Source organism: Equus quagga, chromosome 9 (assembly GCF_021613505.1).
Source record: "Equus quagga isolate Etosha38 chromosome 9, UCLA_HA_Equagga_1.0, whole genome shotgun sequence".
Lineage (NCBI taxonomy): Eukaryota > Metazoa > Chordata > Mammalia > Perissodactyla > Equidae > Equus > Equus quagga.
The window spans coordinates 37171160-37189647 of NC_060275.1; the positions used below are offsets into that span (position 1 = coordinate 37171160).

At 45.2% G+C, this 18488-nt stretch overlaps 1 protein-coding gene across 14 annotated transcripts in view; it reads right to left on the reverse strand.

The window, feature by feature from the left end:
- Nucleotides 1–18488, reverse strand: part of FHOD3 (formin homology 2 domain containing 3) — a 456138-nt gene that overhangs the window by 18561 nt on the left and 419089 nt on the right. For 10 of the 14 annotated variants that reach the window (XM_046671920.1, XM_046671917.1, XM_046671915.1 and 7 more), the window contains 6 exons: nucleotides 17785–17904; nucleotides 16904–17065; nucleotides 12396–12586; nucleotides 5997–6189; nucleotides 2116–2139; nucleotides 400–574 (listed from right to left, as the gene is read on the reverse strand). In XM_046671920.1, the coding sequence (XP_046527876.1) occupies nucleotides 400–574; nucleotides 2116–2139; nucleotides 5997–6189; nucleotides 12396–12586; nucleotides 16904–17065; nucleotides 17785–17904 (865 nt within the window). The remainder of the gene's footprint in view (nucleotides 1–399; nucleotides 575–2115; nucleotides 2140–5996; nucleotides 6190–12395; nucleotides 12587–16903; nucleotides 17066–17784; nucleotides 17905–18488) is intronic. The other 4 variants (XM_046671919.1, XM_046671918.1, XM_046671921.1 and 1 more) reach the window with 1 other exon arrangement.

The following is an 18488-nucleotide window of genomic DNA, read 5'->3' on the forward strand; positions in this document are numbered from 1 at the left end:
CAACTACTCAACTCCGCCACTGCAGTGCAAAAGCACCAAGGACAACACATAAACGAGTGTGGCTGTGTTTCACAGGTGGCCGGCCGAATTTGGCCCGGGGGCCATAGTTTGTGGACCCTTGCTTTAATGCATAAGAATTCATTCACAGTAATAATTCTTCTAGTGTGAACTAAGTTATACTTTTGGGAATGGTTGTTTATGAGATGAAGCTACTGAAGGGGGGTCACAAAGGTATGAGTGAAAGGAAGTGTGTGAATACGTCAGCACTGGGAGTCCTAGGGAGTTGATAGCCCTTAGCAGCCACTTCCTGGGCACAGTCATCTGTACCCTGTGACAGGGACCAGACCTCCACAGGGTGGCCAACCTGGGAAGACACACCCTGCCCGGGCCAGGAGTTACCTCGGCTTGCTCGGCTGCGTGTGCGAACACCCAGCACCGGGGTGGCATCCTCCACGGCGGGGGACGAGGTTTTCAGCACAGCCTTCATGTTCTCGTGCTCAGCGGCGTCCTCAGCGTAGCTCAGGCCTTGTGGCTGGCTTGGAGGTGCCGGAGAGCTGCCGGAGAACTTGCCGGACTGCAAGACCAAAGAGGGGTTAGGGCGTGGAGTGAGGAAAATCTTCTCTTCTTTGTCTCTCTGTTTTGTTTTGTGTACATTCTGCAAACATATTAGTTATAGCAGTCACTGAGGTTGTCGATGAACTAATGACAGAACATCTATGTATACAGGAAGTTCTCTTATCAGAAGAAAAGCCCTGGTCCCAGAAGGACCACACCCATCCCTCCATTGCAGCAGGTCTCTGGGCTCACTGTAGATTCCCTCAGTTGGGGGCCTGCTAGGGGTGACTGACATCAACTCTGGGAAGAATTCAGAAACGGAATCTATTTCTAACACTAAAGCCCTGCTATGAGAATTGAAACATGCCTTGTCAATCAAATGTATTGAGTGTTATTTAATTTAGTGCCAGACTACAGTTAAATTTATTGTATATATTACTTATGACGACAGAATTTTAAAAGTGGGATTCAGTCTCAGAATCATACAATGTTAAGAGTTAGGATGGATTTTTCCAGCTCTAATCCCTCCTCACTTGACAGAGAAGGAAACTGAGGCCTTCCAAGATTAAGTGATGCTCTAAAGGCCCCAGGGCGATTCGTTTCAGGGCCCAGCTCAGAACACGACACAGAAATTCATGCTTAAACTGAGTTTGGCAACACTTACTACTTCTGTTTGTGTCAAAAATGTAGTTTTAATAAGTGTTACATGCACACGATGATATTCTCTAATTTTGATTGAACAAAGAGTCGTGGCGTATGTTTTACAAGAGGTTTACTAGAACATCAGGCCGTATATACGCAATCCCAAACATCTGGATGAAAAATAGAAAGTCAGTTAGATTAACGTTTGCAAGGAGCAGCTTCAGAGATTTCTGACGTCCTCTTTTCATCCAGTGTCTCAGCCGTAGTGACAGAGCCCAGGACACATCTGTGACTTGTACCATCTACGCTGCTCCCTCCCCTTCTTCCAGGGCCAGCCAGCCCTGACTTGGTCTTTGGTTCTCGCTTCTGCACGAGGGCCAGGAGGAGGAGCCCCTGCCATTCCACCCCTCACATACTGATCCCACCAGATCCAGTGGATGCCAATCGGGGTAAGTGGACACAAGTCAGAGGCTGCCCACAGCTGGTGACCGCTGCTCTGGCCTGGGTCTTTGCCTCTGCCCCACTTCCTCTTTGGTTTCAGGGCTCTCTATGTGGTTATTCCAGAATCTAGTTCTCATACTTGAGTTGCCAAAAGGCTCAGACAGGGGGCTGGAGGGAAAATTCTCTGTCCACTTTTCCAGCAGCGGGGAGAGATTCGCTAAACCTGACACTCTTGACGGGGCCTGGAACTCAAGGATGACTTGGAAAATGCAGTTAACCCTTTGGTCCCCGGCACACACAGCATGATGAAAACCTGTGCAGGGAAGTTAGTGATCACACGGAAACCAACCCGAAACGTCCATGCATGGTTTAAAGCACTGAAGGGTGCTAACGGTTCATGCTGCTTTTGTTAGGTTAGATTCTACAGCACGCCTGGGAAGGTCAATGTGCATTCTTCGTGTTTATAAACAGTCGTACCTCAACTTCATCCTCTTCATCAGTCTACCCGAGGGGAGAGGTCAGGATGGAAAAGACAGAAGGGATTCTTAGAAGGCACAGAGTCAGCAAAGATCAGATCATTCCAATGTCATGTAAAATTTCAAATAAAGAAGTTGGCTACTGCAACAGGGGAACACCCTCCTGATTTGGGAGCTGCCAGGCCCTGCCTGCATAGCCCGTCTGCCCTCATCTGGATATTCTCTCCTTGAGTCCCAAGACCAGTCCTGACCAAAGTCAGGAGGGACTTGCACGGCTCTAGGCCAATCTCCTGAGGCCACCCACAGGGTTGATAACTGGCTTACCTGGTTCCCTGTCCACTAACGGATGTCACTCCCAGCTCTGTGCCCTGCCACTTGGCAGAACCGACCAGCACCTGCCTCAGTAAGGGGACTGGTCTCCACCTGCCTGGCTCTACCTGTCAGCTGTCACCGCCCCTGTCATCCTGAGTGCTGGACTCTCACCCCCTCCGCCCAGGCTGCTGGGTCTGGGTCTCCTTGAACCCTTCTGCACACAGGCCAGACACGACAAGTGGAACAACTGCCCAAGCCGGATGGGTCCTTCTGTTCTCTCCTTAGAAACATGAAATTAAGTTCTTTTTAAAATCTTACCTGTCCCAGATAACTGAACTGACAAGCCATACTTAACTATCACCAGATAAATTTGTTCAAGTACCTTTAAACAAAATATTCCTTTCCTAAACATAAATCAAGGGTGAAAGTCATGTCAATCTCTTGATTTTCAATTAAATACACACTCAATGTAAGTGTTTCTGCTGAGGTTACAAGGCCAGACCAACAAATCAGACACAAGGTTTTCGAGAAATGACTAAACTTTTAGGAGCTGAAATGACAAAATGCTTCCAGTTCATCATGTTCCATGCTGCCCCCAGCCAAGTGGCATCGCGACAAAAGATGATAGTCCTGCTCTGCTATTTTTTTTAATCTTAGAGCTTATTTAACCAGGATAGATGGCCTTTTTCCAGCAATTAGCACATGTGCAGGGTGCTGCATAGACAAAATTTCTAGCCCTCTCAATACCCCGCAAGGTAACTATCACTCCTTTTCACAGAAGAGGAAGCTGGGGTTGAGAGTGATGAAGGGCCTCACCCCGCATTGCCACTGCCCTCCGATGTGGGAGTCCTGGGATTGAAGCCTGAATTCCCACAGCCCATCTGGAGTGTGATGACAGTAGACAGGGCCAACCATGGTTGGCTGCTGCTGCCTTGTCTATGTCACCATTTCGTCTAGAACCAGTTCAGGGCACACAAGGAGGAGGAATTATTTAGTTTCTCACTGACTCTTACCTGGGGGGACCCCTAGATTATAAGAAAGGAGGCCTATTGCATTTAAGAAACCGAGAAAGAGGAGCAGGGACAGGCACACGAGAGCAGACACAGAGCTGACTCTACAAACGTAGGGTCTTCCGATTTTATCCATATTTCTCTGTTTGGAAAATAATGGTTTTTCTAAAGTCATCCCTGTTTAATTGCTACCAGTTCCATTCTCATTTTATTCAGCTCTATATTAAAAATAACTTACTGTATAGTTTTCTCTAAAAATCACTTCCAGCTCTAAGGTTCAGGGGCTCAAGGTATGGCCTGGTTTTGTTTTCAGTGGTTTAAGCTGTATATACGTTATTTTCTAACCAGATCATAACATCCATGGTATGTATAAGTTTGTACAAGCTCGTCTTTTACTGCACACACATCCTCCTCGGGGCCCAGTGCTGTGCTGGGCACATAATGGAAATTTAATTGAGAAACTTAATTGGGAAAACTGGAAGCTGGATGCTTTGTCTTAAGTGACAATATCCTAATCTTCCAGCAGATGGCAATCTTTCTACACAAATGATGCCACTTTGACTACTAAAAACAGGGACTACGTTGAGGATGAACCCTGAAGAAGCCTGTACTGTCTAGATGTTAATGACAATTTAAATACTTTTGAATCAAACTCTGGAAACATTTACCCCTGTTTATAAATAGGCAAGCCGAATGTTTTCAGAGAAGGACAGAATTTAAAAATTAGTGGGATCTGTAAAAAAAAATCTCAAGAATTTGGCAAGAAATTTTGATGTGTTTTCATAAGTACAAGCACATTGGGCTCGCATTTTTCACCCTCCAATGTGTCTCATTTCCACAAAAATAAGTAATCCTCTTTTAAAACTTTTAAAAATAATACTTTGGAATGAAATGTGGGCCATGGTTTGCCCAAGTGGATTCAGTCTGCTTCCCGAGTTGCTGACGTCCAGGAAGCTAAAGATCCTATTGAATCCAGATTCCAGGAGAGGAGACAGAAGACGCTTAGCTGATGGCACTGGCATCCAGAACCGCCAGGGGGCTGTAGAAAAGGCCCCTGCCGGAGAAAAGAGATGTGAGCACTCCCTAAGTGTCCAGAAAATTCCAAGGGAACAGGAGGTCTGGGTAAGATGGATAGTGAGGGAATTAGTCCATGGTTCTCCTGAGGATTGCCTCAAAATTACAACAAAATTTCTAAGACAATGCATCCGGTCTCCATGCGAAGGTCAGACCCCTCAAGAATGTGGACCCTTAGAGAGCAGTATCCATGAGCCCTGTTTCTCCTACAACATGAGCACCCATCTGGGCACAGAGGCAGCCTCACTGAGGTCTTCTTAAGTGATTTTATTCCTCCGCAAAGAATCCGCCTGACTTGACTTCAGCTGAAGCTTGTAAGCTGATGGCACTGCCTTTGGTTTAATCCTTTATGCGTCCCATTCCCTGTATCATGGGGAGCCAACGTGCTTCTCAAGTATATATACAGATAGGATAAGTTTCATAAAGGCATGTCAGAAAGAGGAACCTGCACGGTGTGTCATTGTCTCAGGCATCTTCACACATCCCTTCCCCCACCACTAATGAAGCATCTCCCATCTGAATGCCCCCTGCACCCATGGCCTGGGTGGGCTCAGGGCTGAGGTGGGAGACATGAGTGAAGAGCCCAGGAGCAGGGGAGGCATGTAAGTGTGCGGGGCCTCCCAAGGGGCTATAGGAAATTTCTGCTGGATTCACTGTCCTCTGGGGTATCTTCCTACCCTGATATTCTCTGGCTCAAGGGACTGCCAGGAGCCAATCAGATCATGTCTTTGAGTAACCACATCAATTATTTCTCTATTCAGATGCCTAGAATGGGTGGTCTATGTGTTAATTGGTTGGTTATACATAATCATTATGATGATTAAAATCCTAAATCAATTCCCTAACCAGTAAATTTGTCTCCCTATGATAAGTGGCATTATCTTTTCTATTTTTAATTCTCTTCCAGTTTTACCCACATCACAGAGGTTGAAAAGGAATCATGCATTTAACATCATCAGTCTCACACAACACGTCAACATGGGTTATAAGTTCTTCCATCAGCCACACACCCTTAATTCTTCATGACCTGGTTCCTTGTTTGTTATAGAGGAAATTTTCACAGAAATGATAGAGGAGCAGTTTAAGAGGTTTTTTTTGTTTTTGTTTTTGTTTTTTTTTGGTGAGGAAGATTGGCCCTGAGCTAACATCTGTTGCCAATCTTCCTCTTTTTGCTTGAGGAAGATTGTCCCTGAGCTAACATCTGTGCCAATCTTTCTCTGTTTTGTATATGGGATGCTGCCATGGCATGGCTTGATGAGCAGTGTGTAGGTCCACGCCCCGGATCCAAACCCATGAACCCCAGGCCACAGAGGCAGAGTGCACAGACTTAACCACTTCACCACTGGCCAAGAGCACTTTTTAAAAGAGGAAATTTTTTTCACAGTAAAAAAAGAAAAAGAGCACAGCTCTCAAACTGAGGGGAGGTTTTATGGTTGATTATGCTTTCAAAATAAGTGACACAAAGAGGCTGATTTCATGAACTTACATCGGTGATCATCTTCCCTCTGGTCTTATTTCTCTCTCTGTGGTTGGCTCGTTTCTGTTTCTGCTGCAAAACCCTCTCCCTGGTGGTGCGGTACTCCAGTGCAAACTCACTGATGATCCTGCAGAATTTGTTTATATTCACCTCCCGAATTGCATAAGGTGGATGCCCCATAAAGAGCAAAAAGGAATGGAACCTGAAAGGAAAAACAATAATGGCAATGATGCCAGTTTTAAGGAACAAAAGTCAATTGTCTGAAAACTTTCATTAAGAAACCAATCAGCCCAAGACACTGTTCTTCATTCCTGGGACCTCGAGACTGAAGAGTCTTCTCAGTGAAAATGGAACCAGAAGTCAAGTTTAACTTCTTTCTCATTGATGAAGGTTATGTATAGGTGGTAGGATTTCAGGACATTAATTACTTTTTTATTTTTGTTTATCTGTGTTTTAATGTTTTCCTAAAATGGACATGTAAAACTTTTATAAGAAAAATGACCAAGTACTATTTTAAGGAAAATATTACACAGTTGCTAGAGCATATAAAAATTGAATAAGGAATATAGATATGTTGCTTAGCAATTCCTTGGGAACCTGCTTTAATGAATACTTGAACTAGACATGAACATGTTATGAATAATACGTTTGATGGTTTGTAAAAAGATGCTTATAAAGTTTTCTGTGAGGAAATATTCTGAAATATTTTCTTGCAATACTATATACAATCTTAATTTAATTAGGAAACATCAAACAAGCATCACAAAATAAATTTATTTTCAGCCATTTAATTCATAAATTAAAAATTCTTGGATTCTATTTACTTAAAATTCTGTAAAAGAAATTAAGTAAGCAAATAAGTACCCAATTTTTAGTTATCAGGAAATGAGAAAGAAGATACTAGGAGACAAAGGGAAATTTTTATGTAGAACAAACAGTAGTGTACAAATGATACCACATTGTAGACAAAAACTTTCAGTTTTTGAACACTCTCATTTGTATATTTGAATAGGAGTTTCATTTGTTTTCAAATGAGGGAAACTGGCTTATTCTTTCTGTGAAGAATAATAAAGCATACAACCTGTAGTTAAAGTAAAGGGGGCTGAAAAAAAATGCTATTTGAAACCAAAAATACTAGCTAAAACTATAAAACTCTTAGAAGAAAAAGTATAAATTTTCATGACTTTGGATTAGGCAATGATTTCTTAGATATGATACCAAAAGCGTAAGCAACAAAAAAACAGATAAATTGGACTTCATCAAAATTAAAAACTTTTGTGTTTCAAAGAACACTATTAAGGGTAAAAGGACAACCCAGACAATGGGAGAAAATATTTGCAAATCATATGTCAGATAAGGGATTTGTATCCAGAATGTATAAAGAAATCTTACACCTCCACACAAAAAAGACAAATAAGAAATGGACAAAGGATTTGAATAGATATTTCTCAAAGAAAGATATGCAAATAGGCAATAAGCACATCAGAAGATGCTCATCATCATTAGTCATCAGGGGAAGGCAAATCAAAACCACAATGAGATACTACTTCATACACACCAGGATGGCTACAATCAAACAGACAGACAGTAACAAGTGTTGGTGAGGATGTGGAGAAATTGTAACTCTCATACAGTGCTAGCGAGAACATAAAATGGCTCATGGAAAAGTCCGCCACTTCCTAAAAAGTTAAACATAGAGTTACTATATGACTCAGTAATTTCACTCCACAAAAACATGTCCACACAAACCTACACAAATGTTCATAGCAGCATTGTTCATAATAGCCAAAAAGTGGAAACAACCCAAATGTCCATCAACAGATGAGTAGATAAACAATACGTAGTATATCCATACAAGGTCCCACATAACCTGCCCCACTACACTACCTCTCTGACCTCATGTCCTATGACCCCAGTCACACTGGACTCCTCATGATTCCTTGAACAAGCCCACTTCAGGGACTCAGGCCTCCTGTGTGGTGTGTAAGGGACCCTAGAGGGACATGGCTGAGCTGAGAGCTGAGAGCCTGCAGGGCCCGTGGGGCAGGGAAGATGGGGGAGGGGAGGCCACTCTGCTGGGAGGACCATAGGCCCTGACGAGTCATCCAGTACCAGCTGTTGCCAATGCTCACAACACTTACGCTACAGACAGCTGCATGGATCACTCTCTCTCCTCCCACAGGTCTCTGCCCAAATATCACCTCCTCAGAGAAATCTTGCCGAACCACTCTGTGTAACAGCACCTTCCTATCACTCCCTGTCCCACTTATACTCGAGTTTTCTTCCTGGCTCTTACTAACACCTGACATTATATGGAGATATGACGTGACATGATACATGATATATTAGGATAGGATAGTGTACTACATATTTTCCCCCTTATCACTACTCAAGATCTGTGTGCAAGATGAAACCAGGGGAGAATCAATCAGCTCATAACTGCGCCCTCTTTTATACATAAGAACAACCCAAGATTTCTTATCCTCCACTTTCTAGAACATTACTTTTTCCTAGAGGGGATCCAAACTTAACATATAAGTTAGAGATGTGATTCAATTACATATTTTGCAAACCAGGGTATGACTTTAAGGGAGTAAAAAATGTAAGGGACTTTTGTAAGTTGAGTTTGTAGCTTTCAGAACATGTGACGCGAAGGTCTTATGGTTATGGAGGAGCTGGTTTCCTGCATCAGTATCCTGAGGCGCAAGCCAAAACATCTTTGATCTGTTCCATCATCCGCTCTTTTCCTCACATGTACCACTGAGTAGGGTGTCTGGTCCAGGATGGGGAGGGTGGATATTGGGGCACCAAGAAGCCAGTGTGGGTGTTCACTTCTCTTCTGCCCATCTCCCTCCCTGGAATGCCAGCCCCTTGCTGAGCTCTCCATGCCTCCCAGGAAGGCCTTCCTCCCCACCTCTCACCTGGTCCCCCTCGCTCCAGTGCCTGCCCCAGTGTAACTGTACCTAATGAATTTTTGGGAATAAATGAGTGGTTTGTACACCCACAGGGTGAGATTGGTCTGTTAGTGCAGCAATGCCAAAGGAGGTTAATATGCAGATTCGGACATCCAGCACAAGATTTTCTAAGCCAGGCAACAGTTTTGAAAGCCAGAGTTTACCTGAAGAGAACTGTTTAAGTTCTTTTATCTGCTCCTTCACTAAGAGGAGGCCCACTCGAGTAACTAAAGGAGACAGGAAAGAGAGGTGGAAGCACCTGCCCCTTCAGCTCTATGCCTCAGGGGAGCAGAGAAGGTAGGTGGCCATATGTGTGTCCTCGTCTCCTCTCACCAAGGAGGTCCTGGAGTGAGGAGAGGTCTGTTGAGAGGCTAAGGGATGCTTAAGATAAAAGAGACTCCTTTCTCATCAGAAGGCTCCCGGGCAGGACAGAGTGGTTCCAGGTCAAAATGGAGCACTTCTGGCAGCGTACAAAGGGCAACCCAGTCAGGTGAGGATGCAAGAGGGCCTGGCCGGACTCGCCAGTTCCTGTGGGATCCTGTGTGCTATACCAGGGACTCTGGGGAACATGGAGGGTACTGAGCTGAGAGCAGCAGAGCCTGGGGAGATGGATGGAGCAGAGGGGCAGACCAGATGACTTGTCGCTTCAGCTGTCAATCACAGCAGGAGGTACCAGCAGAGGCCAGGCAGAGCCAGTCTTGCCTTTCCATGTGGGAGCCTAGTGAGGTTCCAGATGGCACGAGCCATCTGAGAACCTGTCCCTTTCCCATCAGTGAGGTACAGAAATCACTGTTCTTCCCCAAAGCCAACTTCGAGAGGCATAGGAGGGAGGAGTCGAAATCTGGAAGACCATTCAGGAGACTACATGCTGAGTTGTTTACATTTTTGGCTGGGTAAGCAGACTGTACCCAGTCAGGTAGTGGCTGATCAAGGAGGTGGAAGGAATGGTGAAATAAAGAAAAGCCATTTTCTCTGCACATGTGAGTGTCATGAGAGTAAATGTGCAGCCTTGCTGCCTGCAGAGGTTTGAGTTAATCTCCAGGAGATAGGTATCTTTACACTCTGAGAGCCTCAGCGCAGTGTCTGTGTAATAACTGCTTTAAAAAAGTACCCTATTAAATGAATTCCTAATTACGTAGATAAAAATGTAACTTTTTATACTCACATGGGAGGAAAAATGATGCAGGTCTAGCTACTTGCAACTTTCTGAAGCCTTATATTTAGGCTGATCTGCATGCCAAGATGATTCCACCTGTTAGCCCCTGTCTGACCCTACTAAGTTTGTACTCCCCTCTGGGTCAGTTTCCTAATGTATAAAGGGAATATGTCGGATCACAGCAGTCATAGGCTATGCTCCTGGGAGTACTGGTGGTGGGAGGGGGAAAGAAAAAGCACAACCACTGGGGGTCTAAGTACCCCCGTCTCCATTTCAACAAGATATTCCTGCTTCAACCAAGTCTACATATGGAGCTCCCACGAACGACTTCATATGAACCCAGGGTTCCGTGGTTGAGATGCTTTGGCTTGGCCACCACCTGGACCCCTGCTTTAGCCATGCCCCCTTTAGCCACACACCAAACTACAGTGAGTTCCTGGCTCATGCTGGTCATCCTCGATGGGATGGCCAACAGTGAGCAGACAGGGATCCAGGTCATGCGACACCAACCATCATTGATGACCAGCTTACTAGGGAGAAGAGTACAACCAGAGCAAACATATGCAAAAAAAAATCCCACTATACACACCCTCATACATACAGGCATTATCGCTTAAGAAATAGATGTATCACCATAGCGAGTTTTATCTGTCCAAGATAAAACGGTTAGTGTAACCAGGCATAATAGCTTTACAAGACTTTCATAAAATTGCTCCAGTTTCATGACATTCCAAATGGAAACTATTTGTTTATTTGGGTAGTTTTAAGTTGGAAATTGCTTGTATCATACAAAGCATGGAGGCCAAAGCAGCTCACATTCCCTGCCTCCCTTTTCTAACCATGTTAAAAGCAGTGTGCTCTGATTTCAGTGAGAAAACCTGACAAAATCTCTGATAAGATCCTCCTACCCAGAGGGAAGCTCTGAGGTCTAGAAGGAGTACCGTGAGGGGGACGTACAGTTGAACAACTAAATTCCAAAAGTACTGAGTAATGGATGGTTGTCAACCTGGAGGGAAGGTTCTGTTCCTTATTCGTGTCTTAACATTTAAAGGCTACCCGCCTACCCACCCCAGTCTAGATCAGGACCCGGGAGGTATGACTACGAAAGCAGCAAATGACACAAGCTGGAAGAGGGCTCACACGTGCATGAGAGAATTAGATGTTTAAAAGTTCTGAATGGGTTCAAGGAAAGAAACAAGGAAAGAAGGTGAAAGGAGGGAGGGAAGAGAGAAAAAATAATCAAAAATATGCAATGTACAGGGATAAATGAAAATACCATGTATTTGTTTAAAAAAATAATGAAGTGATCGAGCACAGGGCTGGAAGGGTCCTTGAGAAGCAGATCTCTGAGAAAGGCCTGTGGTTTAGACGGCCCCCAGGGAAGGCGACCTTCACAGAACTGCAGTGAGGCCAGTTTCCAAGGGTCTGTCGTCGGAGTCCCTGCTCCAGGTAGACCACAGCCTACAGGTCTGCAGACCCACACCTTTGCTCACCAGGATGTAAGGCCCAGGGCAGAGCACTCAGACTCTGGAGGCCAGGGTGAGGGACCCACAACCACGTTCCGTGATGAGGTAAAGGAGAAGAAAGTGGTGAGACATGGTAGGAAATGCCCTGGCCCAGGAAGCTGGAAGACCCAGGTTCTAGCCTTGGTGCTGCCACCACTTACAGGTGAAACAGCCTGGGTTGGAGCCATCCTAGACCCCAGCCAGCCTCCTTGTAGGCAAGCAAGGCCTGACACATCACCGCTGTGTCTCCCAGGGTCCTCCTGGATCTGGTTATTGAGGAAGGCTGGTCCAGAGATGGCACCCATGCTGGGCCCAGGCCTCATCCAAGCAGGATGCAGCACAGAGCAGCCATCAGAGAATCAAGGAGTGGAAGGTCTCAGAGGGCAGCCTGCGAATCATATAAAGAAGGAAACTTTCCAGCAAGTTGAGCTGCCTTGCAAGGACGTATGCTCTCTGCAGGCAGAACCATTTAAGCAGATGCAGAGATGGAGGGGTCAACTTTCCAGAGATCTTACAGATGCAAGTCCTGATGAAGTAGGATTTTTGGATGACGTTATCTCCGAGATTCCTTCCAACCTCAAGATTCAATAGCATTATATTATCACTGTGTGTTGTGCATGTGTGAGAAAAATTAAGCATTTATGAAACAAACATGTGCATCAAAGGTGCACTTGATTGTACCAAAAATTTGCACTGTACAATTTTTGTAAATTTAACCTCCAGATTTTAGTTTGCAGAATATTTTCATCGTGCCATTTTACTGATGTTTCCATAAGTTCCTCGACTGACTTACCTGTTAATTATTCTTCTATGGACAATCTTTAAAATTATAATTCGCTCTGCACAGTCTTTTAGGAACTCTGACATTCGTTGCTTTAAAACTGGTTTCATTTCATGTTTTGCAATTGCCTTGAGGTGATCCCATGAAGCTTTGCATCTTCTCTCCATCTGACATAAATTATCCTGAAGTTGATCAAAGTCAACCTGAAAATCAGAGAGAGAACACTGCAAACGCTCTGAAACAACCGGACACCGACCTGAACCAGGAAACCGAACTGCCTCCGGGAAGAAACAAACAGCAAAACCAAATTTACATCTTGAAACACAAACATATTTATAGCCTAAAAATTATCCACATGTGTATTTTCATTATCTCGACATCAAATTATTTAGTGATAAAACTATTCTCCACATGAACCCAATGCAAGTGTCACCTTTTTTTTTTTTTTTGCCGTATTTGGAAGAAAACCTTAGGAAAGTCTTTGGGAACAGTAAATTAAAACACGATATCAAGGAACCCTAGTACAAGATGAACTGAGCAGATGTCTCATAAAATTTTTCAGAGCATTCTTGTTTGTCAGAGATGCTATTTCACTTAAGGTTGGAGGAACACACCATGGATGGCCACATGGATGGCTCTGATACGCTGGGGCCAGCTAAGGGGCAGCCAGCTTCTCTTCACAATGATCTCTTTTATACTGTGTGACAAATTATTTTATTTATCCACTCATTCATTCATTCAACCAATATGCATGGAGAACCTGGTGTATGCCAGTCTCCACACCAGGCAGTAGGAACATAAAGACAAATGCTCAAAGAGACCAAGCTGCTGTTCTCAAGGAGGCTCATCAAGTAGCCAGTTGATCAAGCACTGAGGATGTACAGAACCCAGCAGGCCTATGTGCGTGTGTGTCTGTGTGTGTGGGCATGTAGTCTTGTCAGCTGATGCAAGCCATGTGTACAAAGAATGCATGTCACAGAGCACTCACTGTACTCTTCAGGTAAATGGGAACAGTTTGGATTGACCAAGGTGGCCTGTGATGAGGCTTTATAAAGTAATGCTATTATAGAATTTATAGACTAAAAATTATATGAATCAGAGAGTTAGTCGTGAAAAAATGAACTTTAGGGCATTTAAGGGAGGGAGATGTGGGATAGGGGAAAGAAATTGAGAAGGCTTGGAGGGAAGGAAGAAATAGACGAATAGGTGAACTGAAGGGAGGAGACAGAGAGGTAGATGCAGAATGAGACATGGTGGGACAAGGCAAGAGCCAGGCAAACAAAGGTCAGAAGGAGAAAGAGAAGATGCGCAGAGGTAAGCCACCATTGCTTAGATGCCAATGACTGTGGTCATGAGAGCAGGCTCTGGATGTGAGTGCCCAAGGGGACTTGCTGGAGTGACCTCAGATCTCCAGCCCCATCCTCAGAAAGACAATGGACAAGATCAAGTCAACAAAGTTGATTCTGTGAGAGGATCTGTCAGCAGACAGCATAAAGATGCGCTGAGCATAGGGAATGCCCTGGGGGCCAGGCAAGACATCGCATGTCCTGGATTTCTTGGATGCTAAAAAGCCAAAAACAGAAGGCAAGCTTAGGCAGAGCCCTGGGATTCAGGTAAGCAGGGGGTTCATGGGACTTTGAGAAAATGATTTGCATGAAACCAAAGGAATTCTGGGTCCAGATTAGGAAAAGCTTCACTTTCCTATGATATAGTAGAGCTAAGAAAAAAATCTGGCCTTCAGCTGAGAGGAAAAGAAATGCAGATTTAGAAAAGAAGGACTGAATAGTTCAAAGAATAAGTCTAGAAAAAGATCCAGATGACCTAGGATTGACAAGTAATGTCCAGGAGGTCTAGGAGGTTGTAAGCCAAATGTAACAGGTCTAACCATAACGCCCTGGAGCTGTCCTCATCTGCATCCGGCAGCTCCCTGGATCTACGACAAAACAACTTCAGTTCAGCGCAGATATGTACTGAGTAGCTCTGTACAGTCCAACACAGAGAGGGTAGTCAGACATGATGGGGGACGCGGTTTTTCAGGGAAGAGAGTCCACTGTGAGCCCTTAGCGTGGTGGCAGAAGAAAGTAACTGCGTTGTTAACAGAAACCTGGTGGGGAGCCTTTTGACTAGGGTTGAATTTAACGTAGTGTCTTTTGAAGAGGCTGGAAGGCTGCCTCAGCTAGCTGGCCGCCCACCTGGGCTGACACAGACAGCACACATGATCTGAGTCTCCACAATTACTTCATGACCTCAAATTCTATTACTAGTTCTGCTTCATAGGGGAGAAACTGATGCATAGAGAGGTTAAGCAACTTGTGAGAGGCCACACAGCTGGTAAGTGGTGGAACTGGGACTTGAACCCAAACCTCTCTGGCTCCAAAGTCTAAGTTCTCAACCATCATTCCTTAAGCCTAGATTTTCCCCTAACAAATTCCACCCAGGGAAGCTGGCCTGGCCTTCTGTTGCGAGAAGGAAGTCCTTGCCAGGAAATCTCCTGAGGACTGCTCCACATAGGCCACTTTCTGTGTTTAAGAAGATACATGAGCTGCGCTGTGAAGCAGAGTCAAGTCTTATCAAGTCAGTCTTGGATGCTGTGGGGCAACTCAGGGGCACAGTTATCCTGCAGATGCCAGAGCAACCTGCCCCTTGGGGTTTGCAGTGTTGAGACTCAAAATGTGACACCAGGGATGGGATGAATGCACCTGAAGCTGGGGTTTCCTGAAGCTTATATTTTACCTATCTACACAGAAGGGCCCCTCAATGCCCCAAAAGGCTTTGGGAGTAAAGGCTGAGAAGTGGTGGTAGATGACCTCTTGACCTCCTGGTGCAAGTCACCGGGATCTGGGTCAGCAGTCATCTTTAGCAACTGCCAAAGTTAATGGGTAGAAGCTATCTGCAGTTTTGGTTTGTGCAGCCAATCTTCAGGCAAGGATAAATTATTTAGTTATTAGTTAGCTAATAACTAAATATCCTTTGGGAAATGCCTCATACTGAGGGGGGTCCAAGGCAGTCACAGGGGGCCAGCTACTCCTAAGCCAGGGCTACTTTGTTACAAGCAAGCTCTCCCCAGGGGAAGGCCCTGGGAATGGACAAAGAACCACATGTACAAAGGGAACTGACTTGTTCTGGGTGGTTCTGGAAACAGGATCAAGATGAATTTAGATAGCCAGGCAGACTTTGTCTCTAAAATAGAGTTATTCCTAACAAACTGTCTTCTGAGAAGGTGCTCATGTGGAATGTCAGAACAATTGGAGGCCCCCCCCTTGGGACGCTCAGAGGGACTTTCTGCTTTGGTTAGGATAGTGAAGTAATATCTGTAAAGACTTCAGAACAGTGCCCGGCACAGAGTAAACAGGAAAAGGGCACCTTGAAAATAGAGGGGTCTGTGTTCTAAGAAGTCCTCTGTCAGCTCTCAGAGCTGGGGGATCACTGGTCACGCCTCTTTCTGCCTCAAGGAGGTCCACTGTCAGGCTGGCTCAGGGCCCCCTTGCTTGGCATACCTGGCAGCTGCCAGCCTGTGGCTCCTGAGGCAGGCGAAAGAGGGTCCCAGCCCCCAGGTCCCCACAAGCCAGTTCTGTGGGAGAAGGCAGAGAGAGGGAGAGCTCCTTCAAGGAGACTTTAGCAAAGTCCCTTCCTCGTTCCTTCCCCACTCTGCCCAACACTCTGCCTCCTCTTCTCATACCAGATTCCAATGTGTCCCAGAGCTAAAGGTCATTCTGCTTTCAGCTCCTCAGCCCAGGTTGTTTCCAGGAGTTTCCTCCACACTGGCTTGGCTCCTGAACCCTATTCAGTTCCTCCCCATGAGTTTCCTTTTGCAACCAAGACCGTCCACATCTCCCAGTTCTCCTGCGTTTGGGATTCCTTGGGGGTTGTTCAGCCTCAGTGATGCTCCTGCAGTGAGGGCAGCTGGGTGTCCAGCTATTGCGACTGTCTCTTTTCTAATAAACCATAAGTTCATGACGATTTTAACTCTGTACTAAATTTAAGAGCTTGCAGCTGAGGGACCAATGCTATATAGTGTTTACAGCCCTATACAACTGTTCCCTCTGTGTAAGATCATAGGGATGGCCAATGTTTGGGGAGCAGAGGGCCAGGCGTGCACTCTGTTTCCCAGCTCCACACCTCAGTGCAAGGTCCTATGGAAGTCTTAGGAGGAGCCAAAGAACATCTTTTCGATATTTTTACCCACCTAAAACAAGCTGGGGAGTTTTAACGCTTTGGAGAATCCAGCCCGGTGAGTAACACTGCTCAACAGTGGATGCAGGCATTAGGACTGGGATGGCAGGCTTGCCTCACATCCCTCAGTAGGAAAGAATCTGACAGAGAACCAGAGATGGGAAAATGATCTTAAAAGTCCACTAGAAAGGGCATGACACGAGTCATATTCACAAACTCTAGAGTAGGGGATGCAAGCAGCACTTGGGCATCTTACTTAATAGAGTTTGTGCTCCTCAGAGATGTCTGACAAAGATCCAACACGTGAGGGAAAGGAACAGCCTACTCCTCTGTGTCCAAAGACATACCTTGGCTGACCTGGTGACGGCCCCGATCTCCGAGTACAGATCAGAGCTGTCTGGGAAGTTTTCCACCACCATGGTGCACACATGGTGGAGAAGAGACTGCTTGTGCACGGTGTCTTTGACTTCTGGAACCTTCTCGAGGTAGCTTAACTCAAATGCTTTGGCCTGTTTGGTGAACATTAAATAAAAGACAGGAAGAACAAGTTTTACACAGGCTCTTAGAAAGGCACAAATGGTTAAAATCCATGCCCGGCTAGAGTAGCCCAATATTTAGTTCCTCTGTGACTGAAGCGTCTCAGGCCACGTGCTCCATCATCCTTAGCTAATCACTCATGGACCAACCACAGTGAGAATGAAATGAGCCTTCAGACCTTTCCTACCACGGCCATCAGCCACAGGCTGTCCCAGGTTCTACCCCTAAATACGGATGCTGAGGGCTGGGTCTTTGCCATCTGGGAATCTACAACTTGTTTCTCCCTTTGCCCTGCTGCTTTTCTACTTCCTAGCCAAAGGTAGGCCAATCTCTTTAAAAGTGTGCTTATAATGTGTATAAGGACAAACTATTTAAGCGATAAGCTCAGAAATAAAACAAAAAACAGAGTAAGAGAAAACATCTCCAATGTCACTTTTGAGAGTAGCCAAGATTTGTAAGGAACAGTGTACTTATTTTTGTAAGTTTTCCTATTTATAGCAAGATACAGGTTCCGATAAACAGGCTCTAAGAATTTAAGGACAAAATTCCTTCTAGATTTTTCAGCAAGAAAATAGAAAAGTTTCTTGTTCACTTGTGCTTGAGAAGACCAGAGGTACAACCTCCATCAGCAAATGAAGGACAGGTATTTGTGACAAGGGAGGTAGGAGGATAAGGGATGTAAAAGACTTACATTAGTTCCATTTAGAAAGTTCCCAATGGCTAAGAGAGTAGACAGGATAAAGCCCAATGTTTTGTTGTTCTCCAATTGGTCTATTCCCTCCTTGAGGTCCAAAAGTGGTTCTGCTACTTCCTTTCAATTAAAAAAAATTGAGATAAGATTATAAAGAATGTACATTTTGGCTTTACTTTGTTCTTTTTAATTATTGTACAAGGTAATAACAAGTGGAATTCTCTCAGTATAAGGCAATCTCATGTCATGGGCACATGCTCCTAGGTATGAAGAAGTGCCAAAAGGCAGCAGGGAGAAAGTCTAGTCCCCAAAGTCTCCCCACCGGAGACCAAATGGGTACCTATGGCTAACTGGAGCTTGTGCTTGGGTGACGAATGCTCTGTCTTCTCCTGTTCCTCCCCATCTTCCAAGCTCAAGCAGGACACTTAGGCCACACCCTCCTCTCATTCTCTCTTCTGACCCTTGTTGCCTTCTGTGACACTCATCCTTCCCGCGTTCCCTCAGCGTCTGGACTACAGTGTTCCTCTTTGCCTTTCTCCTCCAGGCGGACAACACTGGAAACTGTGGCCTCCCTGTCCCTGGACTACCCAGACCTCCTAACCTCCCCTCTGGGCACTCTGTGGCTGGCCACCCCTAACCTGGGTTACTTTCTAGAAGGCCATCATCCTTATGACTCCAACTGCCTTCATAACTCCCACTCTCTG